This window comes from Jaculus jaculus, chromosome 13 (assembly GCF_020740685.1).
Source record: "Jaculus jaculus isolate mJacJac1 chromosome 13, mJacJac1.mat.Y.cur, whole genome shotgun sequence".
NCBI classification, from domain to species: Eukaryota; Metazoa; Chordata; class Mammalia; order Rodentia; family Dipodidae; genus Jaculus; species Jaculus jaculus.
The window spans coordinates 1,960,150-1,987,906 of record NC_059114.1 but is presented as its reverse complement, the minus strand read 5'-3'; the positions used below and the strand labels follow the sequence as shown (position 1 = coordinate 1,987,906).

The 27,757-nt window shown below is 51.7% G+C and overlaps 1 protein-coding gene across 3 annotated transcripts in view; it reads left to right on the top strand.

The window, feature by feature from the left end:
* Positions 1 to 27,757, top strand: part of Dgcr2 (DiGeorge syndrome critical region gene 2) — a 57,876-nt gene that overhangs the window by 6,484 nt on the left and 23,635 nt on the right. For all 3 annotated transcript variants that reach the window (XM_004670805.2, XM_004670806.2, XM_045132493.1), the window contains exons 2-3: positions 12,848 to 12,970; positions 20,757 to 20,882. In XM_004670805.2, the coding sequence (XP_004670862.1) occupies positions 12,848 to 12,970; positions 20,757 to 20,882 (249 nt within the window). The remainder of the gene's footprint in view (positions 1 to 12,847; positions 12,971 to 20,756; positions 20,883 to 27,757) is intronic.

Sequence of the window (27,757 nt, the reverse complement as noted above, 5' to 3'; positions counted from 1 at the left end):
CTCAAGATGCTATTCAGTTATGTCAGCAACTTGAGCTGATCCAGGTTAGGAACTGCAGATGAGTAAGGTCATGCAACGGTTGTCTTTCTGGGTCACGGGCACTTTTGCATGTGAGTGCTAAGGACATTGTGACCATTGGCTTCTCTGCCAGCCCACTGAGCAGATAGGTAATCCCAACAACCCAGGTTGGGACCAATAGTTCGCTGAGGGTGTGAGGCTTCTGCGGACCACTGTGGTTTTGTGTCTGCTCTGATCTCCCAGTTGTCTAGGAGGGTAATGGAAGCCAGCCACACCTTGTCCTGCTGTTCCTTGCTGGATGTGCCTCCTGTCACTGTGGACATGGTGGGCTTTGCAAGTCCAGGCTAGAGGTGAATGACTTGGGGGCCTGTGCAGTGGCTGTAGGCCCAAATGGCTGTTCTCACATGAGCTCTCTGTCAAAGGGACACTGGTTAGAGGTCATCCAGGTCAGTGACAGGCATTTGTAGTAAATCAGAGCATGGACCCTGGAGCCCCACTCCTTGTGGTCACATCCACCCCATAGCTCTCAAGGGCTCTGACTCAGTGTCCTCACTTGGAACATGAACACAGGGCTTTATGGAGATCATGTAAGGATTAAAATGGGTAAGGAAGCTGGGCATGATGGTGCATGCCTTCAATCTAAGCACTCAGGAGGCCTAGGTTGGTGGATTGCTGTGAGTTTGGGGCCAGCCTGGGATTACATAGTGAATTCCAGGTCATCCTGGGCTAGAGCAAGACCCTACCTAGGGAAAAAAAAAAAAATGGGTGAGGAAAAGTTCCCCAGAATGTCTGGTAGAAAGCAAATGCTTTGTACTAGCCAACCATTGGTATTATCCAAGGTGGACTGAAGGGGTCTGGATAGCCCTGAATCTGTGGGCCACATGGGGTGTGCATACAGGCAGGCACAGCTTCAGCCCAGGGCTCCCTATGGGAGACATCAGGCACATTGCAGTGGCTTTGAATTGTGTCCCCACACAGCCAGTGCTGCAGGAGTCCTAACTGTCCTGATGGTATCAGAGAAGCATGTGTAACTTGCCAGGTGTCCCCAAAGCAGCGACTACACTTGTACAGCATGGGGACTGTTCACATTAGCGGGTCTTGCTAATTCCATATTCCCTCATGTCCCCTGCACCAGTGAGGCCCACAGTGAGCACCCAGAAATCAGTCACTGGACAAATGCATAAATGGCTATATTTTGATATAAAGAGCACTAGCTCCCTTGGCTTCCAGCCATGCACCTGACCCAGTAGGAGTAGTGAGGAGGTTGGGGGCCTTGGAGCCAGCCTGCAGGGATAGGGGCAAGAGGCACAGAGCCAGCTGCCTGAGGCTTCACACTGGATGAAACTTGTTCCTTGGGTGTTAGCTACACCCAAGAGGCTGGTAGGAGGATGGGGTTTCCTGGACTTGTCTTGGCACCTGGGCTTGGGAACAGGTCTGCCTCTGAATGCAGCCTTGGTGAGCTTTTCCTGGGCAGCTTATGTTGCAGTCCATGTTTAGAGCTGGCTGGATGCAAGAGCTGCACATACTTAAACTTGGCCTTCTCTCTGCCTGCCCAAGCTCTTCCTTCAACTGCCCAGGACTGGTCATTTTCCTTCGTGCATGCTCCTGTTCCTGCTATTCTCTGAGCTCTCCGTGAGCTCTCTTCTGATTGCTGGCAACTAGCCCTTAGTTACTCAGCTTTTTGTCTGTTCCTCAGTTGTAGGCTGCATTCTGTTGGGCAGATCAGGGGTTGAACATAGGTTGCCTAAGAGTGCCTTGCTCCCCCAGTCCATGTGATAGCCAGACTGGCGTGCACAGGAAGCCCGAGGGTGTAGATCATGTCTAGACAACTTGGGGAAAATGTTCTACATTTACATTCATACATCGATTGTTTTACATAAAGTGTTTCATGTGACAGTAAATTTTGGACATTTTGTAGATCGATACATCCAACTTTTAACTGTTTTTAAAAAAATCTGACCTTAAAAAAGTTGGGCTGGGGCTGGAGAGATGGCTTAGCGGTTAAGCGCTGGCCTGTGAAGCCTAAGGACCCCGGTTCGAGGCTCGGTTCCCCAGGTCCCACGTTAGCCAGATGCACAAGGGGGCGCACGCGTCTGGAGTTTGTTTGCAGAGGCTGGAAGCCCTGGCGCGCCCATTCTCTCTCTCTCCCTCCCTCTGTCTTTCTCTCTGTGTCTCTCAAATAAAGAAAGAAAGAAAGAAAGAAAGAAAGAAAGAAAGAAAGAAAGAAAGAAAGAAAGAAAGAAAGAAAAAAGTTGGGCTGGAGGGATGGCTTAGCAATTAAGGCATTTGCCTACAAAGCCAAAGGACCCAGGTTCGATTCCCCAGGACCCACATTAGCCAGATGCACATGCATCTGGAGTTCATTTGCAGTGGCTGGAGGCCCTGGCGTGCCCATATTCTCTCTCTCTTTCTCTCCCTCTCTCTCTGTAAAATAAATAAAGTATTTTTTTAACTTAGAAAAGTTGCCAGAATAGTACCATAAGCTCATGTATATGATTCTCCTAAATTCACCAGTCATTAACCTTTCTCCTAACACACATTTGTGTGTGTGCTGTTCATATGTGTATACTTGCACAGTGCTGTTAAATTTATTGTTATTAGTATACAAATAAAACTGTTTTGTTTTGTTTTGAGGTAAGGTCTTACTCTAACCCAAGCTGACCTGGAATTCACTATGTAGTCTCAGGGTGGCCTCAAACTCATGGCGATCCTCTTACCTATGCCTCCCGAGTGCTGGAATTAAAGGCATGTGCCACCATGACCAGCTGTGTGTTTGTTTTTTCAGGAGTCAGTGTTTTAAGGAGTGTCTCCTGTAGCCCAGGCTGGGTTTCCAATCCTTCTGCCTCTGACATTTCCAAAGTGCAGATTATTATAGGTATGTGCCACCATATCCAGCTACTTAATGTATCTTAAAGCTTTTTAAAATTGAAAAGTAACATAAAATATACCATTGTGACCATCATGGTTACAGTTCTGGGTGTCATTTGTTGTGCAGCAGATCTTCAGAAACCGAAAACTTCATGCCTACTGAAAGCTGCTCCCTCTTCCCTCCCCTACCCCGGCAGCCACCATTCTCTGCCTGCCTAAGTCCCCACTTCACCTTGCAGCCCAGGCTGGTCTCACACTTGTGGGGGGTCCTTCTGCCTGCCTCCACCGCCACCACCCCAACTCTGGTCTGCTGTTTCTGAGTGTCTGTACAAGTCCTCATGTAGAAGTCAGACGGTATTGTCACTTCACGGCTGTCCTGTTGCACTGTCCATACAGTTGAAGCACATGTGGGAGGGGTCAGCAGTTCTTTGAAGTTCACTGATGGCTCACTGTATGTGTACTGTGTTCTGTCTACCCATTCACCCATTGGCTGCTTCCACCTCTTGGCCACTGTCAATAATGGCACTGCTATTACAGTGTACTGCTGTACAGGTTTGTTTTTTTTTTTTTGAGGTAGGGTCTTGCTCTAGCCCAGGCTGACCTTGAACTCACAGTGTTCTTCCTGCCTCTGCCTCCCAAGTGCTGGGATTAAAGGTTTGTACCATTTCTGCTCAGAGGAGAAGAAGAAAAAGATCTTTCCCTCCCTAATAAGATGTAAGCTCCAAGAAGACGGACACTCGTATTTCTAGATCTCCTCACATGTGTCCAGCATGGTACCTGGGCCTCAGGAGGTTTAGAGGTGCTCAGTAAATGAGAAGTAATTTATCTTAAATACTTAATTTTACACACACATCTCTCTCTCTCTCTCTCTCTCTCTCTCTCTTCTCTCTCTCTCTCTCTCTCTTCTCTCTCTCTCTCTCTCTCTCTCTCTCTCTCTCTTTGAGGCAGAATCTTGTATCCCAGGCTAGTCTCAAACTTGGTATATAGTTGAGGATGACCTCGAACTCTTAACTATCATGGATCTACCCCCTAAATTCTGGGATTAAAAGTATGTGCCACAGCACCAGGTTTACGTGGTGCTGGGGATCAAACTCAGGACTTTGTGAATGCTAGGAAAACTCTCTGCCAGTGGAGCCAAATCCAGCTATCTTAGCATTTAAAATAATGTTTTCGGAGCACTTGGCACGCAGCCTGGCAAACAAAGGTGAGCCTTGGAGGATCTGGCTTAGCCATGGCTATTGTTACTTTGAGATTGATGGCTGTTCTGTGGCTGTGATCACTCGAAGGTGTGAGTTTTGGAGGAACCTGCTGGTTGACATTACCTAAGATGGGACATTGTTCTTCCTCCAGTTCTGCCTGTCCTCTTTCTCTGGCTTCTCCCTGAGGAGATAAGCTCCTTTCCTCCAAGTTGCATTTTTTAAAAAAAAATTTTTTTGAGTGAAAATGAGAGAGAATGGGCGCACCAGGGCCTTCAGCCACCCGAAAATGAACTCCATCCAGGAATGATGGTTGCACGCCTTTTATCCCAGCACTTGGGAGGCAGAGGTAGGAGGATCACCTTGAGTATGAGGCCAATCTGAGACTACATAGGGAATTCCAGGTTAGCCTGAGCTAGAGTGAAACCCTCCCTTGAAAAAACAGAAAGAGAGAGAGAGAAAGCAAGGAAGCAAGTGAACTCCAAATGCATGCGTCCGCTTGTGGTGCATGTGTAACATTGCATGCTTGCATCACTGTGTCTGGCTACATGGGACCTGAAGATTCTAACATGAGTTCTTAAGCTTAGCAGGCAAGCACCTTAACTGCTAAGCTATCTCTCCAGCCCCCAAGTTGCTTTTTATTTCTTGAAGGCGTCACTGTTAATAGATCTGCTCGGTGAACAGCCTCTCCTCTCCCATGGTCTCTGGTCAGATCCTTTTTTTGTCAGGGAAGCTTCAGGAAGAAGGTTTCAAACAGGGCTTCAAGACAGGGCAGATGAGCCAGTGTCCTCACTGGACACTGATGTGTCACTTTCATCTCTGGGATGTAGAAGATGCTTGTTATTTATGAGAAACAAACTGCCATTGCCTTGTCACTCTGTTCTGATGTGGCATCTTCATTTTTGGTCTCAGGGACCCCTTGGCCCTTGTACTAGTTATTGCTATGAAAAAATATCTAACAACAAGCAACTTAAGAAGGGACTTTTTATGGTTATAGTTTTAGGGAATACAGTCTATCATGTTGGGGAAGGCACGGCCACAGAGGCATTAAGCAGCCCTAACATTTTGCCCACACTAAACCTCCCCAGCCCTTTAACATTTTACCCACTCTAAACCACCATCCCAGCCCCTTAACATTTTACCCACACTAAACCACCTCCCCAGTCCTAACATTTTATCCATACTTAACCACCTCCCCAGTCCTTTAACATTTCTAAAACATACAATTCAGTGGCAGGAAATACATTCAGGAGTCTTGAGTATGTTCACAGTGTTATGAGACCATCACCTCTAACTATTTCTGAAACTTCATCATCCCAAACCAAAACTATATGCTCATGAAACAATAGTTTACACATCTCCCCTCTCTTTAGCCCCTGGAAATCACTAATGGACTATCTGTCTCTAGATGTGTCTATGTAAGATGTAGTCTGTTGTGATTGGCTTCCTGTACTTAGCATAACGTTTTCAGGTTCTACTTCATTATAGCACACATATAAGAAGTTGCTTTTTATTGCCAAGTAATAATGTGTTTTATGGATAAACCACTTTTCTTTTTTTTTTTTTTTTTTTTTTTTGAGGTAGGGTCTCTCTGTAGCTCAAGCTCAGGCTGACCTGGAATTCAATATGTCATCCCAGGGTGGCCTCAAACTCATTGCGATCCTCCTATCTCTCCCTCCTGAGTGCTGGGATTAAAGGTGTGCGCCACCACACCCAGCTCTGGATATACCAAATTTTGCTTATCCATTTTTCATTTTGGAGGACTTAAGTTGTTTCTACCTTTGGTTGTTGTAAATAGAGGCAATGTGAATATTGGTGTGCAAGTATCTGTTTGAGTCTTTCAGTTCTCTTGAGTGTATGCCTGAGTGAAATTGCTGGTTCATACAGTCATTCAATGTTTAGCTTTTTGAAGATCTCCAAACTACTTTCCATAGACACTGAGTCATCTTACATTTCTACTGTCAGTGCTCTGAAGTTCATTTCTGTACATCCTTGCCAGACATATTTTAGCTTTAAAGAAAAATTGCTATTCTAATGGATGTGATGTGCTATCTCATTGTGGTTTTGATTTGCATTTCTCTCTTTAAATTTTTTGTTGTTGTTGTTTTGTTTTGTTTTGTTTGTTTTTCGAGGTAGGGTTTCACTCTAGTCCAGGCTGACCAGGAATTCACTATGTAGTCTCAGGTGGCCCCAAACTCACAGCAATCCTCCTACCTCTGCCTCCTGTGTGCATGCCAAGGTCCTTTGCTGCTGCAAACAAACAACTGTCCATCTTGATGTGGGTGGGTGAGGAATTGAACCTGGGCCAGCAGGCTTTGCAAGCAAGTACTTTTTTTTTTTGTTTTTTTTTTAAGGTAGGGTCTCACTGTAGCCCAGGCTTACCTGGAATTCACTCTTAGTGTCAGGGTGGCCTCGAACTCATGGCGATCCTCCTACCTCTACCTCCCGAGTGCTGGGATTAAAGGCATGTACCACTACACCTAGCTGCAAGTACTTTTTTTATGGTAGGGTCCCACTCTAGCCCAGGCTGACCTTGAATTCACTGTAATCTCAAGGTAGCCACAAACTCACAGCAGTCTTCCTATCTCAGCCTCCCAAGTGCTCGGATTAAAGGCGTGTGCCACCATGCCTAGCCACACGCAAGTACCTTTTACTGCTGAACAATCTCTTTAGCCTTTGGTTCGGTTTTCTCATGCTGAACATCTTTTCATGTGCTGACTAATCATTTGTGTTTCTTTGGAGAACTATCTACATAGACTTTAATTGGGTAGGTTTTGTTTTGTTTTTCTCTACTGTTAAGATGCCAGAGTTGTTTATATATTATGGATATTAATGCCTTATCAGGATATAATTTTCATATAACTTTGTTCCAGTCTGTGGGTTTTGTTGTTGTTGTTGATTTTTTTTTTTTTTTTTCTTGAAGTAGGGTCTCATTGTAGCCTAGGCCGACCTGGAGTTCACTATGTAGTCTCAGGGTGGCCTTGAACTCACGGTGCTCCTCCTACCTCTGCCTCCTCCCGAGTGCTGAGATGAAAGGCATGCATCACCACACCTGGCCCTCTGTGGGTTATTTTTTCAGTTTATGATAGTGTCCTGAGATGTAGTTTTTTCTCATGAAGTGTACATTTCTGTTTTGTTGTTGTTGTTGTTGTTGTTTTCCTTTTGATGCATATTTGAGTTTCAGATCCAAGAAATTTGTTGCCCAGTCCAATGTCAGGAAGTTTACTTTTCCAACCAATGAGGTAATCCAGTGATAAGATTAGCACCCCTGTGATAGAATCACTTCTCAGTGGTATTGTCAGCTGGAGACCAAGCCTCTTTTAACAGGTGAGGCTTGTGGGGGCGGCCTTCATAGCCACACCACCATAGATGTATAGCTCTAGGTGGAATTGTTGGATTATATTGTAAATCTGTTTTGTCTTTTGAGCATATGTTTGGGACTCATGTTTATTTTTTGTTTTAATACAAATACTGTAGTAGCTACAGCCCACATAATACATTTATTTGGAATCTGTAGTGATGGTAGTACATAAACAGGCCCTGGACTGAAATGTGTAAAGAGGCCTCGGCTGAAGACATTTGAGAACTGCCACTGTGTGGCTTTGCACAGATTTGCATGATGAGAGCAAGGATTCCTTCATGAAGTGTAAACAACTCCTTGGCTAGGAGGAAATGGCCTGCCACTCACGTTCAGCATGGAAGATGTCATAAGGCCTGGGAGCAGGCATTGGTAAGCCCAGTGGGAAAGAAGGTGGCTTTCCAGCAGCTGTTTCACCGCCCGGAGACTGGAAAAGTGGTGAGAACGAGAGGAAAGAAATGCTGATGCACAGCTGAAGCATTGTCACTGAGCTGCACCAGAATCAGATCCAGGCTCTGTGCAGTGTCTCAGCAGCCCACCCACCTGGGGAACTGCGCAGAGCTCCATACATCAGCTTGGATTAGAGTGAGACCCTACCTCAAAAAGCAAACTAAAAACAAAAACGATTTAGGAACTACTTAAGGACCGGGATGAGCTCAGTGATGGCAGTGTGTGCTTTTAGTGCTAGGGATTGAGCCCCATACTACACGCACACAGTTTTAAGGTGAATGGGCCTGGAGATGTGACTCAGTGTTTCAGAGCTTGCCTGGTATATTCAAGTCCCTGGGTTCCACCCCAGCACTGCTTTAAAGAAGAGGGCAGAGGGAAGGAAGGAGGTAGCGAGGGAAGAAGGGCTAGAGAGATGGCTTACCAGTTAAAGGTACTTGCTTGCACCTGCTGGCACAGGTTTAATTCCAGTACCCACATAAAGCCAGATGAATAAAGTGGCACATGCATATGGAGTTCGTTTGCAGTTGCAAGAGGCCTTAGCACACCCATATCCCCCCACCCCCGCTTGCAAATAAATAAAAATATTTTTTAAAGGTGTGCACCATCACACCCAGCTTCACTTTTGGTTTTTACATTTGAGATTTTTGTTATTTCTGTTTTGTTTTGAGGTAGAGTGTCTCTCTAGCCCAGGCTGGCCTGGAATTCACTCTAGTCACAGGGTGGTCTTGAACTCATGGCGATCCTCCTACCTCTGCCTCCCAAGTGCTGTTATTAAAGGAATGCACCACCATGGCTGACCTAAGATTTTTTTGTTTGTTTGTTAAGGACAGAGAGAGGGGGAGGGAGATAGAGGGAGAATGGGCACACCAAGATCTCTAGCCACTGCAAACAAACTCCGGATGCATGCACCACCATAGGCACCTGGCTTACGTAGGACCTGGAGAATCAAACCTGTGGGTCCTTAGGCTTCACAGGCATGCACCTTAACCACTAAGCCATTTTTCCAGTCCCATAAATTTTTTGTTTGTTTGTTTTCTGAGGTAGGGTCTCACTGTAGCTAAGGTGACCTGGAATTCACTGTGTAGTCACAGGGTGGCCTTAAACCCCTGGCAGTCCTCTCACCTCTGCCTCCTAAGGGCTGGGATTAAAGGCGTGCACCTGGCAAAAATAATTTTTTTAAAATACTTGTTAAGGCTGGAGGGATGGTTTAGCACTTAAAGTGCTTGCCTGCAAAGCCTAAGGACCTATGTTCAGTCACTCTCCAGATCCCACATGAGTCAGATGCACAAAGGTGAGGCAAGCACAAGGTTGCACGTGTGCACAAGGTGGCACAAGCGTTTGGAGTTCCATTGCAGTGGCTGAGGCCCTGGTGTGCCAGTTCTCTCTCTCTCACACTACAAGACAAAAAAAAAAAAAAAACTTTTAAAAAAAGAAGTAAGAGAGCCGGGCGTGGTGGCGCATGCCTTTAATCCCAGCACTCAGGAGGCAGAGGTAGGAGGGGCACCATGAGTTCAAGCTCACCCTGAGAATGCAGAGTGAATTCCAGGTCAGCCTGGGCTAGAATGAGACCTTACCTTGAAACACACACACCAAAAAAAAAAAAAAAAAAAGAAGAAGAAGAGAGAAAGAAAATTCAGGTGAGGGGGGAGTCAGGATTTGCTTCATATGCTCTGTGTAGTTTGCTGGCTCCTGCCTTGGATCAAGCCTGTGCTTTGCTAAGTTATTTAATTTTTTGTCTTTCCAGAAATCTATGTTAGTTCTGTCTTCCTCAAACATGTCTTCTCATGTTCCGGGCTTTGTGGCCCCTGACTCCTGCAGCTAGAGAAAGGCCAGGATTCTGCCAGCCTCAGTGTTCCCTGGCTCCTGCAGCTAGAGAAAGATCTGGGTTCTGCCAGCCTCGGTGTTCCCTGGCTCCTGCAGCTAGAGAAAGATCTGGGTTCTGTCAGCCTCAGTGTTGCCTGGTTCCTGCAGCTAGAGAAAGATCTGGGTTCTGTCAGCCTCGGTGTTCCCTGGCTCCTGCAGCTAGAGAAAGATCTGGGTTCTGTCAGCCTCAGTGTTCCTGGCTCCTGCAGCTAGAGAAAGATCTGGGTTCTGTCAGCCTCAGTGTTGCCTGGTTCCTGCAGCTAGAGAAAGATCTGGGTTCTGCCAGCCTCAGTGTCCCTGGCTCCTGCAGCTAGAGAAAGATCTGGGTTCTGTCAGCCTCGGTGTTCCCTGGCTCCTGCAGCTAGAGAAAGATCTGGGTTCTGCCAGCCTCAGTGTTCCTGGCTCCTGCAGCTAGAGAAAGATCTGGGTTCTGTCAGCCTCAGTGTTGCCTGGTTCCTGCAGCTAGAGAAAGATCTGGGTTCTGCCAGCCTCAGTGTCCCTGGCTCCTGCAGCTAGAGAAAGATCTGGGTTCTGTCAGCCTCGGTGTTCCCTGGCTCCTGCAGCTAGAGAAAGATCTGGGTTCTGTCAGCCTCAGTGTTCCCTGGTTCCTGCAGCTAGAGAAAGATCTGGGTTCTGTCAGCCTCGGTGTTCCCTGGCTCCTGCAGCTAGAGAAAGATCTGGGTTCTGTCAGCCTCAGTGTTGCCTGGTTCCTGCAGCTAGAGAAAGATCTGGGTTCTGCCAGCCTCAGTGTCCCTGGCTCCTGCAGCTAGAGAAAGATCTGGGTTCTGTCAGCCTCAGTGTTCCTGGCTCCTGCAGCTAGAGAAAGATCTGGGTTCTGTCAGCCTCAGTGTTCCTGGCTCCTGCAATTAGAGAAAGATCTGGGTTCTGTCAGCCTCAGTGTTGCCTGGTTCCTGCAGCTAGAGAAAGATCTGGGTTCTGCCAGCCTCAGTGTCCCTGGCTCCTGCAGCTAGAGAAAGATCTGGGTTCTGTCAGCCTCAGTGTTCCTGGCTCCTGCAGCTAGAGAAAGATCTGGGTTCTGCCAGCCTCAGTGTTCCCTGGTTCCTGCAGCTAGAGAAAGATCTGGGTTCTGCCAGCCTCAGTGTTCCCTGGTTCCTGCAGCTAGAGAAAGATCTGGGTTCTGCCAGCCTGTGTTCCCTGGTTCCTGCAGCTAGAGAAAGATCTGGGTTCTGCCAGCCTGTGTTCCCTGGTTCCTGCAGCTAGAGAAAGATCTGGGTTCTGCCAGCCTCAGTGTTCCTGGCTCCTGCAGCTAGAGAAAGATCTGGGTTCTGCCAGCCTCAGTGTTCCTGGCTCCTGCAGCTAGAGAAAGATCTGGGTTCTGCAAGCCTCAGAGTTCCTGGCTCCTGCAGCTAGAGAAAGATCTGGGTTCTGTCAGCCTCGGTGTCCCTGGCTCCTGCAGCTAGAGAAAGATCTGGGTTCTGTCAGCCTCAGTGTTCCTGGCTCCTGCAGCTAGAGAAAGATCTGGGTTCTTTCAGCCTCAGTGTTCCTGGCTCCTGCAGCTAGAGAAAGATCTGGGTTCTGCCAGCCTCAGTGTTCCTGGCTCCTGCAGCTAGAGAAAGATCTGGGTTCTGCCAGCCTCAGTGTTCCTGGCTCCTGCAGCTAGAGAAAGATCTGGGTTCTGTCAGCCTCGGTGTTCCCTGGCTCATGCAGCTAGAGAAAGATCTGGGTTCTGCCAGCCTCAGTGTTCCCTGGCTCCTGCAGCTAGAGAAAGATCTGGGTTCTGCCAGCCTCAGTGTTCCTGGCTCCTGCAGCTAGAGAAAGATCTGGGTTCTTTCAGCCTCAGTGTTCCTTGGCTCCTACAGCTAGAGAAAGATCTGGGTTCTGCAGCTAAAGAAATGTCAGGGTTCTGTCTGCCTCTCAGCCTCTACAGTCTGATCCTTCTTGGGTCCCTAGTAATTCCCATCTGTCAGCTCACACCATATGCTTTTCCTGGAGTGCTGTTCCTGTTCTGTCACAGGGACCGACCTCTTGGAGCTTCTGCCTCCTTTGAACCCCTAATCAAGTCCCTCCTCCTTTGAGAAGTATTCTAGAGCCCTGCTGGAGGTGAACATCTCCTTCGCTGGGTTTTGCCTGCTGTTTGAATGTTCCTGTTGTATTTAATCTGTTTGCTCTGCTAGAAAGCTCTGTGTGTGCATACATGCATAGGCCCTATAACCCAAGATCCCTTAGGTGAACAGTGTATCCTCCTCTATATTGATAGTCCATTGCAGAGCTGTAGACTCAGTTTTATACCACTATAATGAAATATCTGACAGAGGCTGCTTATGAAGTAAATAGAGGCTTACTTTGGTCATGATTCGGAAGGTTCAAATCCAAGATAGTGTAGCCTCACTTGTTCAGGCCTCTGGTGAAGTCAGTTCATTGCGGCAGAAGCTGTGTCAGAGGGAGTGCTCACATCTAGAAGTTGGGAGCAGGGTGCAAATGAGAGCCTGTGATCTCTTTTGAGGATATGTCCCAGTGACTACCCAATGGGGCCTACCTCTTAAAGACCCATAATACCTTCTATTTCACTTCCCTGCAGACCAAGCCATTCACACCTGGGCCTTTAAAGAGCATGCAACTTTCACATGACAGCAAGAACTAAACTTAGAGTGCTTGAAGCAAGGTATAAGATGTATTGGGCTGGAGAGGTGGCTTAGCAGTTAAAGCACTTGCCTGTAAAGCCTAAGGACCCATATTCTGCTTTTCAGAGCCAGACGCACAAAGGTGAGGCAAGCACAAAGTCACACATGACCACTAGGTGGTGCAAGCGCCTGAAGTTCAATTGCCGTGGCTGAGGCCTTGGTGTGTCAATTCTCATTCCCCCTCTCTCCTCTCTCCTCTCTCCCTCTCCCTCTCCCTCTCCCTCTCCCTCTCCCTCTCCCTCTCCCTCTCCCTCTCCCTCTCCCTCTCTCAAAAAACAAAATTGGAGGGAGTAGTGCTCTGTCCACTGATGCAGCATTGCCCTGTTCTTGAACCCTCCTTGGGGAGCTGTGTCCAGGCCCACCTCACCAAGCTTGTTGGTGGCACAGTTTTGTCCCTTTAGGCCTCTGCTCCCACTGCTTCCTCAACAGCTTCTTGCCCTTTGGTTCCACAGAGCTGCGGTGCAACCCTGGGCAGTTTGCCTGCCGCAGTGGTACCATCCAGTGCATCCCCCTGCCCTGGCAGTGTGACGGCTGGGTAACTTGTGAGGATAAGAGCGATGAAGCCGACTGTCCAGGTGAGTATGTGGTGGAATGGGTGAGGTGCACGTGACTTGCCTCTGTCCGAGCTGGAGGGTCTGTTCTCACAAGGAAAGAAGGGTGACTGGGCTATCTGCTCCCATTGGGAGGGGAGCATGAGCTGGCCCCCACTCTTACTGTCTGTCATTTTATTTTTAGTTTTTATTTATTTATTTTGGGTTATTTATTTATTAGAGAGAAAGAACAAGACAGAGAGATAGAGAGAATGGGCACGCCAGGGCCTCCAGCCACTGCAAACTCCAGATGCATGCTCCACTTAGTACATCTGTCTTACATGGGAACTGGGAAAGTCAAACCTGGATTCTTAGGGTTCACAGGCAAGCACCTTAACCGCTGAGCCATCCCTGCAGCCCCTACTTTATTTTTTGTTTGTTTGTTTGTTTTGTTTTGTTTTGAGGTAGAGTTGCCCAGGCTGACCTGGAATTCACTATGTGGTCTCAGGCTGGCCTCAAACTCATGGCAGTCCTCCTACCTCTGCCTCCCAAGTACAGGTACTAAAGTTGTGCACCATGACACCTGTCTATTTTTTGGATTTTTTGAGGTAGGCTTTCACTCTTTCCAAGGCTGACCTAGAATTCGCTATGTAGTCTCAGGCTGGCCTCAAACTCATAGGGATCCTCCTACCTCTGCCTCCTGAGTGCTGGGATTAAAGGCGTGCACCACCACACCCAGCCCATCTTGTATCATTTTAAAAAGCAGGTGCTCAACATGGAGTGACTTTAGAACTTGAGCGTTGTCAGGACCAGGATGTGGGAGGCCCATTAGGTGCTACCTGCCCTGGCTTTTCACAACCTGGAAAGTATGTTCAGTGCCTGAAGTGTATGCTCAGTGCTCCGGGGGTAGGTGGCTCTTCAGACATGGCTAGTGTCCTTATAAGCAAGTTATCTTAGACAACCCCCTTGCCCACTCATTTTCTAGTAATGTGGGACTTGTAGGTTTTCTCATGGCTCCTAAAAAGTAGGAAGCAGTCAAAAAGGCTGTGTTGCTTCTCCACCTGGTTTCTGTCTTTGTACCCCAAGCTATATAAGGTACCTATAAGTAACAGCATTCATCCCATCCTCAGGTCTGAACTTGGTATGAGTGGGAAGGGCAATGTATCCTATGCCTCACGCACTGACTCACCACCCTCAGGGCTTCTTTGTTCTTTCCTGGAATTCCCTTGGTTACTGTTTGGCCTCTGTGTGTCTCTCTTCAGCTGAATCACCTAGTATGTCACTTTAGCATGTCTGGAACCACTGGTTAATTCTTATTGTTACTAGGACCCATCCTTTTTTTTTTTTTTAACAATCTAAGTGGTTTTTTTTTAAGATTTATTTATTAGAGAGAGACAGAGAGGGAGAAAGAGGCAGAAAGAGAGAGTGAGAGAATATGGGTTCACCAGGGCCCCCAGCCACTGCAAATGAACTCCAGACTCATGGCACTACCATGTGCATCTGACTGCGTGGTACCTGGAGAATTGAACCTGGGTCCGTAGGCTTTGCAGGCATGGACCTTAACCACTAAGCAATTTCTCCAGCCTTTTTTTTTTTTTTTTAATTTGAGAGAGAGAAAAAAAAAATGGACACACCAGGGCCTCTAGCCACTGTAGACGAACTCTAGATGTGTGCACTACCTTGTGCATCTGGCTTTACATGGATACTGGGGAATCAAACCTGGGTCCTTAGGCTTTGCAGGAAAGCGCCTTAACCACTAAGCCATCTCTATAGCCCCCATTTTTTTTATTAACAACTTCCATGATTGTAAACAATATCCCATGGTAATGTCTCCCTCCCCCCACTTTGCCCTTTGAAACTCCATTCTCAATCATATCCCTTCCTCCTCTCAATCAGTCTCTCTTTTATTTTGATGTCATCATCTTTTCCTCCTATTATGATGGTCTTGTGTAAGTAATGTCAGACACTGTGAGGTCATGGATATACAGGCCATTTTGTGTCTGGAGGAGCATGTTGTAAGGAGTCCTACCCTTCATTTGGCTCTTAAATTCTTTCCACTACCTCTTCCACAATGGACCCTAAGCCTTGGAAGGTGTGATAGAGATATTGCAGTGCTGAGCATTCCTGTCACCACTTCCCAATACCATGATGCCCTCTGAGTCATCCCAAGGTCACTGCCATCTGAAAAGAGAAGGTTCTCTACCAAAAGTGAGAGTAGCATTAATATATAGGTATTTAGCCAGACAGGAGCAGATGTTACACCCCTAGGGCTCATGACTACCCTGTTGTAGGTTTTCAGTATCAGGGACATATTCCCTCCCATGGAGCAGGCCTCCAGTCCAATTAGAGGGCAGTTAGTTTCCCCCAAAACAGACGTGCCATTATTGCACCTATTGGCTCATTTGGCCTGGCTGGCCAAATATAAATAAGTCTTGCAGTGTCCACTGTTGAGTATCTTCACTGGTGATTTCTCTCTTTCCCATTGAGCTGCATGCAGAATGGCTTCTTACAGCTTTCTGTCAGCTGGTCTACAATGAGAAAGTTATCAGCTCAGTTCCAGTAGGATTTCTCAGTAGCCTTGCAGCCCAAGTATGTGCAGTCTTCAGCAATATTCAGCCCCCATTCTTTTCTTTTTAATTTTTTGTTTATTTAATTTATTTATTTATTTATTTGAGAGCAAGAGAGAGAGAGAGAGAGAGAATGGGTGCACCAGGGCCTCCAGCCACTTCAAACAAACTCCAGATGCGTGTGCCTGTGCATCTGGCTAATGTGGGTCCTGGGGAATCGAGCCTCAAACCAGGGTCCTTAGGCTTTACAGGCAAGCACTTAACCACTAAGCCATCTCTCCAGCCCATTCAGCCCCCATTCTTTTTTTTTTTTTTCTTCAAATGTTCAAAGTGCTTCTTTATTGAAGGAAACAAGCACCTGTAATTGTGTTATAATTAATATATGTTAGATGTCATTTCAAATCCATTCCAGTGACAATTGGTTTTGCACTCATCTAAGGCAATATGTCAAAGTGACTAGACTAAGGAACATGTTAATATTCGTCCTCCCACAATAAATGCTTCAGATAGCCCACTTTCCTCTTCATCTCCAGCAACTGAGTGATGCGTCCAGGCCAGGAGCAGGAACTTCCTTTCTGTGCATTGTTCACACTGTCATCTCTACGTTCAGTCTTCCTGCGGGGAGGGACTGAGCTGGAAAGGAGGTGATGTATCTGCAGACTCACGGATTGATAACAGCTTTCTTCCAGCCAGTCCTGGGGAGTGAACAGGTCCGGAAACGTCAAATTGAATTACCACCTAGGCTCACTTGGTCAGCCCCCATTCTTGATCTCTCTTTTCTAGACCACAAGGTTCCAAATGCAGGAACTCCTTTCCTGGGCGGGACCTGGCCTGGGATGAGGAAGGTGTGCTGTGAGGACAACTCGTTTCCTGGCACAACAGCTTTTTTTCACTCTGGAGTCCATCATCACCAGCATATTTGGGGTTTGACTGATGTTGCAGTCTGGTTCACATTGCTGGTAGAAATCACCCAACCAAGAGCAGCTTCTGGGAAAAAGAGATTTATGTTGGCTTACAGGCTCAAGGGGAAGCTCCACAACGGCAGGGGAAAGCAATGGCATGAGCAGAGGATGGACATCACCCCCTGACCAACATAAGGTGGACAATAACAACAGGAGAGTGTGGCCAATGCTGGTGTGGGGAAACTGGCTATAACACCCATAAGCCCGCCCCCAACACTACACTGCCTCCAGGAGACATTAATTCTCAAATCTCCATCAGCTGGGAACCTAGCATTCAGAATACCTAAGTTTATGGGGGACACCTGAATCAAACCAACACAACTGAGATGTAAGTCACAGGCCAGTCAAGCTAAAATGCTTGACAGAGTTGTGCATCCACCACAATCAGTTTTAAAATATTGTCACCCCAGAACAAAACCCAATACCCATTATCAGGAACTGTACACCTCCCCCCAGCCTCTACCCCTCAGCCACTGCTGCTTTATGTCCCCGTAGATCTGCCCTCTGTGCACATCTGACATAAAGCGGTCGCCCGCTATGAAGTGCTCACTGACCGGCCTCTTTTACTTACACTTTGGGAGGCCATGTTGGAAATGAAGGCCAGGGATAGGCAAGCCCTCTGCAGCTAAGCTGTAGCCTTCACCCTGTTTTCTGACTCCTATAGTCTGGCCCCTTGCACTTCCATGAAAATTGGGTCATACTATACTTGGGTGGCAGTGGGCCCCCACTCCCTGCCCCACATGGTGGTAATTTGGGTGGCAGTGAACCCTGCTCCTACATGTTCTCCTTGGGTACAGTGGTCCCCCATTCACTGCCCCATGTGATGGTTTATTTGCTTCTTCTTTGATACTGATATCTTTTTTGTTGGTGGTGGTAGTGTTTTTTTTTGTTTTGTTTTTTTGTTTTTTCGAGGAAGGGTCTCACTCTAGCCCAGGCTGACCTGGAATTCACTATGTAGTCTCAGGGTGGCCTCGACCTCACAGTGATCCTCCTACCTCTGCCTACCAAGTGCTGAGATTAAAGGCATGTACCACCATGCCCAGCTTTTTTGTTTTTTTGAGGTAGGGTCTCACTCTAGGTCAGGCTGACCTGAAATTCACCATGTAGTCTCAGGGTGACCTCGAACTCTCAGTGATCTCCTACCTCTGTAAACCTCTGCCAGCAAAGTGGACATCTGGTTCTTGACTGTGGGCCCAGCCATGTGGAGAGTCACCCTTTCCTCTGATTGAGGACAGATGCACTCATTTGGACCCTGTGCTCCATTGTATACATTGTACGTTATTGGAGATAAGCTAGACCACTCTCACTTGTCCTTTGTTTGAGAAGAATTTTTTTCTGGCCTGATCTGTTGTAGAGTGTCTCACCCACTACCCTGACTCAGTTTCCTAGGTGTCCTTGAGGTGCTTCACAGCACCCTGGCTCTCAGGGTGGCTTCTGCGCTGGGGAGAAAAGGAGGCCCTGGCACAGACACAGCCTGGCTGCAGATGGGGAGACCCTGCCCTTAGCTGCATGTGCTTGGCTCGCTGCTCTCACACTTCACACTGCCTCTGAACCTGCCTTTCCCACAGGCAGCATCTTGCTTCTGGACTCCCTGTCTGGCAACCTGGGCTGCTGTGCAGTTTGGAGAAGACATTAAAGAGAGGAGAGCTGTTCTTGGAAAGCATCCAAAGCAGCTCCCTTCTCTCCCCCCAGCATGTCAGGGACTGCTCCTGTGTCTACTTTCCAAGATGCCCATGGTGCCATGGAGTTGAATTGTGCCCTTGATTCAACACAGGGATCCTGTACAGTTGCTAGATGGCAGGAAGGCTGGGAGCTCCAAGGGAAACCAGGTTGTCTGTTGTTTGTTCATTAGCATAGTCTGTTCCTCATACACGGTTCCTGGTATGCCTGGGGACAGGCAGCAGGTAGGAAGGGAAAGAGAAAAATGGAAAGTGACCATCCTAAAGCCAGTCTAGCTGCACATGGGGTGCACTCAGTGGTGAGAGCCAGGCCTAGGGTCAGGCTGGACCCTCACAAGCTGGCTTCAAAGGGAAGAGGGACGGACTTTATTGCCAGAGATGGTCCAAAGAGGTGTGTACGGTGCTTATTCTGTGATGTGCCCATTGCCAGCCTCCCCTGAACACTTGAAAGTCTCTCCTGACTGTTGCCAGCATTTTCATTTCCAGTTCTTTTGGCCGAAGGCTTTGTCTTGTCTGTGCTGCTGTTTGCCTGGTGAATGTGCAACAGGCAGTGAGTGAGTGAGTGTATCTGTTTGAGCATTGGTTCATGACTGATAATTTCCACTGCGTTCCTTAGATGCCACTCAGCACACGGGAGCCTCCCTTATCACCACCAGGCTGTCTGGCTACTTACCTAGAGTTTGCACCTGCCCTAACCCCTGCTACAGATGGCCTTACAGTCATGTCTGCATACCTTGTCTTCAGAAACATGTGACCCCAGGCAGCACTCTGTCTAGTGACCTTTTCCTCCTTTGCCCTAGTTGCCTTGCTTCTCCCTCCCTCCCTCCCTCTCTCTCTCTCATTGTTGTTTGCTTTTTGGTTTTTTCAAGGTAGGGTCTTGCTCCAACCCAGGCTGACCTGGAATTCACTATGTAGTCTTAGGGTGGCCTTGAACTCACGGCAGTCCTCCAACCTCTGTCTCCCGAGTGCTGGGATTAAAGGCATGCACCACCATGCCTGGATCACTCTTTTTTTTTTTTTAATGAAAGAGAGAATTGGCACACCGGGGCCCCTAGCCACTGCAGTTGAACTCCAGATGTGTGCACTACCTTGTGTGCATGTGTCACCGTGTGTGCATACATCATCTGGCTTACATAGGTTCTGGGGAATGGAACCTGGGTCCTTAAGCTTTGCAGGCAAGCGCCCTAACCACTAAACCATCCCTCTAGCCTGCACTCTTGCTGAATACTTAACAAAGGTCTGTGGCATGGCCAGGTCCCCAGAGATCTTCACAAGGAATATAGGAGGAAGGGAGGGAGGGAATAGATGGATAGATCAATAAATAATCTTCCATCTGAGGGTGGAGCCCAGGGTCTCATCCATGCTTGTTCAGATATTTCACATTAAATATTGTTTCATCAAGCTGGCAGGATGGGTAGCCTGACTGGCTTCCCAGAAGAAACATCAGCCTGCTCTCCTGATGACCAGGTCCCTCCTGCCTGTATCTGCAACCAAAAGGAAACTAAAGTCTATTTTGAGGGTGGGAGGGATGGTAATGAAGGGAGAGAATCAGGTCATTTACTGAACAAAACATGGTCGGAGGCCACAACACAGAGGAACTAGTGGCTGGAGAAGCTTTAGTTGGGTGGGCTGCCAGCTTTAGAGTCAGAGAACTGGGTCACCCCTTGCTGTATTCTGTGTTTTCCATCTCAGGCTGGCCCAGGGAACCATCTACAGCTAGGCCTGCCTACCGGTTCTTCTGTCTGAGAGTAGCCATGCAGACCTCATTCATTTATTAAATGTCCTTCCTATGCCCACAAGGGGCTAAGCATTGCCTTCCTCTGGGTGTCCGTCACCTTGCATCAAGTACACCTGCACAGGCAGAGTGCGGACGAGGATGGTCCAGGAGGCGTGTGGGCTGTGGTTCTCTCCTGCTCTGTAACCTTGAACCAGTAACTTTGCTTCCATCTTACCACCCCCTTGATGAGCTCTCAACTAAGGGGATGGAGAACTCCCAAAGAGACTATACAGAAGGGTCATACCTTATAAAACTAGACTGTTCTGTCATTCCTGGCCTCCTGTTCAGCCTGTATAGAGGCCTGCTGCATGCCAAGGCCTGTACCAGGAGCCCAGCAAATAGTCAGATTTGTACATCATGAAAACCCCGGCCTCCGGGACCTGTAGGTAGAGGGACAGACAGGTGGCTCAGGCCCAGTAACAATGCAGTGGAGGGTTGCATGTGGCAGGTTCTGCGTACATACTAATGGGAGGGGCTTAGACCTATGGGAATGGGGAAGGCAGCCTGGGCCTTCTAAGAGCTCCCTCATATGGCACTGTTAAGGGAAAAGAGCTAGACATTTGCTGTGCTAGGAGCACTTGTTGGAAAATATAAGCAAGGACAAGACCATGTGTCATAAGAACAAAAAAGGAGGACTGCCAAGGTGGGGATATGTATCACGAGAGGCACTTGTGACCTGCTTGCTGTGGACAGCAGAGCTTGTAGACTAGAGAGCCTTGCTACCATGCCTCTGACTGGCCTTTTCAGCACTGCACTGCTGTCGGACTTGGTCCTGGCGAAGCACAGGTCTGTCTGGGCCTCGCTGCTGCATGGCTGGACTCAACACACTTCTCCTTTTACTTGCAGAAGTAACTGGCGAGGCCCGTCCCTACCATGGGAAGGAGGCTGTGGACCCGCGGCAAGGGCGGGCCAGAGGAGGCGACCCCACACACTTCCACGCAGTGAATGTGGCTCAGCCTGTCCGCTTCAGCAGTAAGTTGCAGACCTGCTCTCACCATGGTGTGATACCCGCTAACGTGTCACTTACCCCAGGTTTCCGGCCTTAGCCCCTGCTGTCCTCATGCCACTGCTGAGGGTAAGAAGTCTACTAACGATGTTGCAGGGGCATGGGTGAGGCTGCCTGTTGGCACACCCAAGCACATCCAGCACCTGAGTAGTGAAGCACACTTGGACCCAGACAGGCCCGGGAGCTGTATGTTTTCACAGACTACTGTCTTTGGGGCTGGTTGGCCCCAGGAAAACCTATAGTTATATTGTTTCCTTTCTTAGATGGAGAAAGTGGCTCTGAAAGATTAGGTATAGCTGCTGCATGGGAAAGTTCTATTTGTTTACATGACTAGTTAATTAATAACCAGAACCTTAAACTTCTAAGGGAACATTAACAAGATTGAGGAAGGTCACAAGGAAGAAAAGCAGAGCTAAAACTCCCCATCCTGAGGCGTGCTCAGTGGTGACGCACGTAGGTATGAGGACAGCCAGATTCAGGGCAGGACAATGGACACTATGTGCCTGTGTGGAGCTTAGAGTCTGAGCCTCAGCACGAGAGCATCTCAACCCTTGTCTGTGTCTGCAGCCGGTGCTGAACACCACCAGGCCGCAGCGGCTCTCACAGACCGTCAGCGTACCTCATGGCACTGCCTTGTGGAGAGCTGCAGTTTATGGTCTGGGAAACAAGCGGAGCCTCCTGACATGAGTGTGGCCAGGCAGGAAGCAGCATCTGTATAGGAAACTTGAGATAAACGCAGCCTCATCCATGCCTTCAGTGAACATATCCTGTCCACACCAGGCCAACTGTCTTCTCCAGATCTGGCCCCATGTCCCTGCGTGTGCAGGTGTGCTCGTCCAGAGCCGGCTCCACGTCCCTGTGTGTGCAGGTGTGCTCGTCCAGAGCCGGCTCCACGTCCCTGTGTGTGCAGGTGTGCTCGTCCAGAGCCGGCTCCATGTCCCTGTGTGTGCAGGTGTGCTCGTCCAGAGTTGGCCCCATGTCCCTGTGTGTGCAGGTGTGCTCGTCCAGAGCTGGCCCCATGTCCCTGCGTGTGCAGGTGTGCTCGTCCAGAGTCGGCCCCATGTCCCTGCGTGTGCAGGTGTGCTCGTCCAGAGTCGGCCCCATGTCCCTGCGTGTGCAGGTGTGCTCGTCCAGAGTCGGCCCCATGTCCCTGCGTGTGCAGGTGTGCTCGTCCAGAGCCGGCTCCACGTCCCTGTGTGTGCAGGTGTGCTCGTCCAGAGCCGGCTCCACGTCCCTGTGTGTGCAGGTGTGCTCGTCCAGAGCTGGCCCCATGTCCCTGTGTGTGCAGGTGTGCTCGTCCAGAGTCGGCCCCATGTCCCTGCGTGTGCAGGTGTGCTCGTCCAGAGCCGGCTCCACGTCCCTGTGTGTGCAGGTGTGCTCGTCCAGAGCCGACTCCACGTCCCTGTGTGTGCAGGTGTGCTCGTCCAGAGCCGGCTCCATGTCCCTGTGTGTGCCGGTGTGCTCGTCCAGAGCCGGCTCCATGTCCCTGTGTGTGCAGGTGTGCTCGTCCAGAGTTGGCCCCATGTCCCTGTGTGTGCAGGTGTGCTCGTCCAGAGTCGGCCCCATGTCCCTGTGTGTGCAGGTGTGCTCGTCCAGAGCTGGCCCCATGTCCCTGCGTGTGCAGGTGTGCTCGTCCAGAGTCGGCCCCATGTCCCTGCGTGTGCAGGTGTGCTCGTCCAGAGTCGGCCCCATGTCCCTGCGTGTGCAGGTGTGCTCGTCCAGAGCCGGCCCCATGTCCCTGTGTGTGCAGGTGTGCTCGTCCAGAGCTGGCCCCATGTCCCTGCGTGTGCAGGTGTGCTCGTCCAGAGTCGGCCCCATGTCCCTGCGTGTGCAGGTGTGCTCGTCCAGAGTCGGCCCCATGTCCCTGCGTGTGCAGGTGTGCTCGTCCAGAGCCGGCCCCATGTCCCTGTGTGTGCAGGTGTGCTCGTCCAGAGCCGGCTCCACGTCCCTGTGTGTGCAGGTGTGCTCATCCAGAGCCGGCTCCACGTCCCTGTGTGTGCAGGTGTGCTCGTCCAGAGCTGGCCCCATGTCCCTGTGTGTGCAGGTGTGCTCGTCCAGAGCCGGCTCCACGTCCCTGTGTGTGCAGGTGTGCTCGTCCAGAGCCGGCTCCACGTCCCTGTGTGTGCAGGTGTGCTCGTCCAGAGCCGACTCCATGTCCCTGTGTGTGCAGGTGTGCTCGTCCAGAGCCGGCTCCATGTCCCTGTGTGTGCAGGTGTGCTCGTCCAGAGCTGGCCCCATGTCCCTGTGTGTGCAGGTGTGCTCGTCCAGAGCCGGCTCCATGTCCCTGTGTGTGCAGGTGTGCTCGTCCAGAGCCGGCTCCACGTCCCTGTGTGTGCAGGTGTGCTCGTCCAGAGCCGACTCCATGTCCCTGTGTGTGCAGGTGTGCTCGTCCAGAGCCGGCCCCATGTCCCTGTGTGTGCCGGTGTGCTCGTCCAGAGCCGGCTCCATGTCCCTGTGTGTGCAGGTGTGCTCGTCCAGAGTCGGCCCCATGTCCCTGCGTGTGCAGGTGTGCTCGTCCAGAGTCGGCCCCATGTCCCTGCGTGTGCAGGTGTGCTCGTCCAGAGCCGGCTCCATGTCCCTGTGTGTACAGGTGTGCTCGTCCAGAGCCGGCCCCATGTCCCTGTGTGTGCAGGTGTGCTCGTCCAGAGTCGGCCCCATGTCCCTGTGTGTGCAGGTGTGCTCGTCCAGAGCTGGCCCCATGTCCCTGTGTGTGCAGGTGTGCTCGTCCAGAGCCGACTCCACGTCCCTGCGTGTGCAGGTGTGCTCATCCAGAGCCGGCTCCATGTCCCTGTGTGTGCAGGTGTGCTCGTCCAGAGCTGGCCCCATGTCCCTGTGTGTGCAGGTGTGCTCATCCAGAGCCGGCTCCATGTCCCTGCGTGTGCAGGTGTGCTCGTCCAGAGCCGACTCCATGTCCCTGTGTGTGCAGGTGTGCTCGTCCAGAGCTGGCCCCATGTCCCTGTGTGTGCAGGTGTGCTCGTCCAGAGTTGGCCCCATGTCCCTGTGTGTGCAGGTGTGCTCGTCCAGAGTTGGCCCCATGTCCCTGTGTGTGCAGGTGTGCTCGTCCAGAGCCGGCCCCATGTCCCTGTGTGTGCAGGTGTGCTCGTCCAGAGCTGGCCCCATGTCCCTGCGTGTGCAGGTGTGCTCGTCCAGAGCCGACTCCATGTCCCTGTGTGTGCAGGTGTGCTCGTCCAGAGCCGGCTCCATGTCCCTGTGTGTGCAGGTGTGCTCGTCCAGAGCCGGCTCCATGTCCCTGTGTGTGCAGGTGTGCTCGTCCAGAGCCGGCTCCATGTCCCTGTGTGTGCAGGTGTGCTCGTCCAGAGCCGGCTCCATGTCCCTGTGTGTGCAGGTGTGCTCGTCCAGAGCCGGCTCCATGTCCCTGTGTGTGCAGGTGTGCTCGTCCAGAGTTGGCCCCATGTCCCTGTGTGTGCAGGTGTGCTCATCCAGAGCCGGCTCCATGTCCCTGCGTGTGCAGGTGTGCTCGTCCAGAGTTGGCCCCATGTCCCTGTGTGTGCAGGTGTGCTCGTCCAGAGCCGGCCCCATGTCCCTGCGTGTGCAGGTGTGCTCGTCCAGAGCCGACTCCATGTCCCTGTGTGTGCAGGTGTGCTCGTCCAGAGCCGGCCCCATGTCCCTGTGTGTGCAGGTGTGCTCGTCCAGAGTTGGCCCCATGTCCCTGTGTGTGCAGGTGTGCTCGTCCAGAGCCGGCTCCATGTCCCTGTGTGTGCAGGTGTGCTCGTCCAGAGCCGGCCCCATGTCCCTGTGTGTGCAGGTGTGCTCGTCCAGAGCCGGCCCCATGTCCCTGTGTGTGCAGGTGTGCTCGTCCAGAGCCGGCTCCATGTCCCTGTGTGTGCAGGTGTGCTCGTCCAGAGCCGGCCCCATGTCCCTGTGTGTGCAGGTGTGCTCGTCCAGAGCTGGCCCCATGTCCCTGTGTGTGCAGGTGTGCTCGTCCAGAGCCGGCCCCATGTCCCTGTGTGTGCAGGTGTGCTCGTCCAGAGCCGGCCCCATGTCCCTGTGTGTGCAGGTGTGCTCGTCCAGAGCCGGCTCCATGTCCCTGTGTGTGCAGGTGTGCTCGTCCAGAGCCGGCTCCATGTCCCTGTGTGTGCAGGTGTGCTCGTCCAGAGCCGGCTCCATGTCCCTGTGTGTGCAGGTGTGCTCGTCCAGAGCCGGCTCCATGTCCCTGTGTGTGCAGGTGTGCTCGTCCAGAGCCGGCTCCATGTCCCTGTGTGTGCAGGTGTGCTCGTCCAGAGCCGGCTCCATGTCCCTGTGTGTGCAGGTGTGCTCGTCCAGAGTTGGCCCCATGTCCCTGTGTGTGCAGGTGTGCTCATCCAGAGCCGGCTCCATGTCCCTGCGTGTGCAGGTGTGCTCGTCCAGAGTTGGCCCCATGTCCCTGTGTGTGCAGGTGTGCTCGTCCAGAGCCGGCCCCATGTCCCTGCGTGTGCAGGTGTGCTCGTCCAGAGCCGACTCCATGTCCCTGTGTGTGCAGGTGTGCTCGTCCAGAGCCGGCCCCATGTCCCTGTGTGTGCAGGTGTGCTCGTCCAGAGTTGGCCCCATGTCCCTGTGTGTGCAGGTGTGCTCGTCCAGAGCCGGCTCCATGTCCCTGTGTGTGCAGGTGTGCTCGTCCAGAGCCGGCCCCATGTCCCTGTGTGTGCAGGTGTGCTCGTCCAGAGCCGGCCCCATGTCCCTGTGTGTGCAGGTGTGCTCGTCCAGAGCCGGCCCCATGTCCCTGTGTGTGCAGGTGTGCTCGTCCAGAGCCGGCCCCATGTCCCTGTGTGTGCAGGTGTGCTCGTCCAGAGCCGGCTCCATGTCCCTGTGTGTGCAGGTGTGCTCATCCAGAGCCGGCTCCATGTCCCTGCGTGTGCAGGTGTGCTCGTCCAGAGCCGACTCCATGTCCCTGTGTGTGCAGGTGTGCTCGTCCAGAGTCGGCCCCATGTCCCTGTGTGTGCAGGTGTGCTCGTCCAGAGCCGGCCCCATGTCCCTGTGTGTGCAGGTGTGCTCGTCCAGAGCCGGCCCCATGTCCCTGTGTGTGCAGGTGTGCTCGTCCAGAGCCGGCCCCATGTCCCTGTGTGTGCAGGTGTGCTCGTCCAGAGCCGGCTCCATGTCCCTGTGTGTGCAGGTGTGCTCGTCCAGAGCCGGCCCCATGTCCCTGTGTGTGCAGGTGTGCTCGTCCAGAGCCGGCTCCATGTCCCTGTGTGTGCAGGTGTGCTCGTCCAGAGCCGGCCCCATGTCCCTGTGTGTGCAGGTGTGCTCGTCCAGAGCCGGCCCCATGTCCCTGTGTGTGCAGGTGTGCTCGTCCAGAGCCGGCTCCATGTCCCTGTGTGTGCAGGTGTGCTCGTCCAGAGCCGGCCCCATGTCCCTGTGTGTGCAGGTGTGCTCGTCCAGAGCCGGCCCCATGTCCCTGTGTGTGCAGGTGTGCTCGTCCAGAGCCGGCTCCATGTCCCTGTGTGTGCAGGTGTGCTCGTCCAGAGCCGGCTCCATGTCCCTGTGTGTGCAGGTGTGCTCGTCCAGAGCCGGCTCCATGTCCCTGTGTGTGCAGGTGTGCTCGTCCAGAGCCGGCTCCATGTCCCTGTGTGTGCAGGTGTGCTCGTCCAGAGCCGGCTCCATGTCCCTGTGTGTGCAGGTGTGCTCGTCCAGAGCCGGCTCCATGTCCCTGTGTGTGCAGGTGTGCTCGTCCAGAGTTGGCCCCATGTCCCTGTGTGTGCAGGTGTGCTCATCCAGAGCCGGCTCCATGTCCCTGCGTGTGCAGGTGTGCTCGTCCAGAGTTGGCCCCATGTCCCTGTGTGTGCAGGTGTGCTCGTCCAGAGCCGACTCCATGTCCCTGTGTGTGCAGGTGTGCTCGTCCAGAGCCGGCCCCATGTCCCTGTGTGTGCAGGTGTGCTCGTCCAGAGTTGGCCCCATGTCCCTGTGTGTGCAGGTGTGCTCGTCCAGAGCCGGCCCCATGTCCCTTGTGTGCAGGTGTGCTCGTCCAGAGCCGGCCCCATGTCCCTGTGTGTGCAGGTGTGCTCGTCCAGAGCCGGCCCCATGTCCCTGTGTGTGCAGGTGTGCTCGTCCAGAGCCGGCCCCATGTCCCTGCGTGTGCAGGTGTGCTCGTCCAGAGCCGACTCCATGTCCCTGTGTGTGCAGGTGTGCTCGTCCAGAGCCGGCCCCATGTCCCTGTGTGTGCAGGTGTGCTCGTCCAGAGCCGACTCCATGTCCCTGTGTGTGCAGGTGTGCTCGTCCAGAGCCGACTCCATGTCCCTGTGTGTGCAGGTGTGCTCGTCCAGAGCCGGCCCCATGTCCCTGTGTGTGCAGGTGTGCTCGTCCAGAGTTGGCCCCATGTCCCTTGTGTGCAGGTGTGCTCGTCCAGAGCCGGCCCCATGTCCCTGTGTGTGCAGGTGTGCTCGTCCAGAGCCGGCCCCATGTCCCTGTGTGTGCAGGTGTGCTCGTCCAGAGCCGGCTCCATGTCCCTGTGTGTGCAGGTGTGCTCGTCCAGAGCCGGCCCCATGTCCCTGTGTGTGCAGGTGTGCTCGTCCAGAGCCGGCCCCATGTCCCTGTGTGTGCAGGTGTGCTCGTCCAGAGCCGGCTCCATGTCCCTGTGTGTGCAGGTGTGCTCATCCAGAGCCGGCTCCATGTCCCTGCGTGTGCAGGTGTGCTCGTCCAGAGCCGACTCCATGTCCCTGTGTGTGCAGGTGTGCTCGTCCAGAGTCGGCCCCATGTCCCTGTGTGTGCAGGTGTGCTCGTCCAGAGCCGGCCCCATGTCCCTGTGTGTGCAGGTGTGCTCGTCCAGAGCCGGCCCCATGTCCCTGTGTGTGCAGGTGTGCTCGTCCAGAGCCGGCCCCATGTCCCTGTGTGTGCAGGTGTGCTCGTC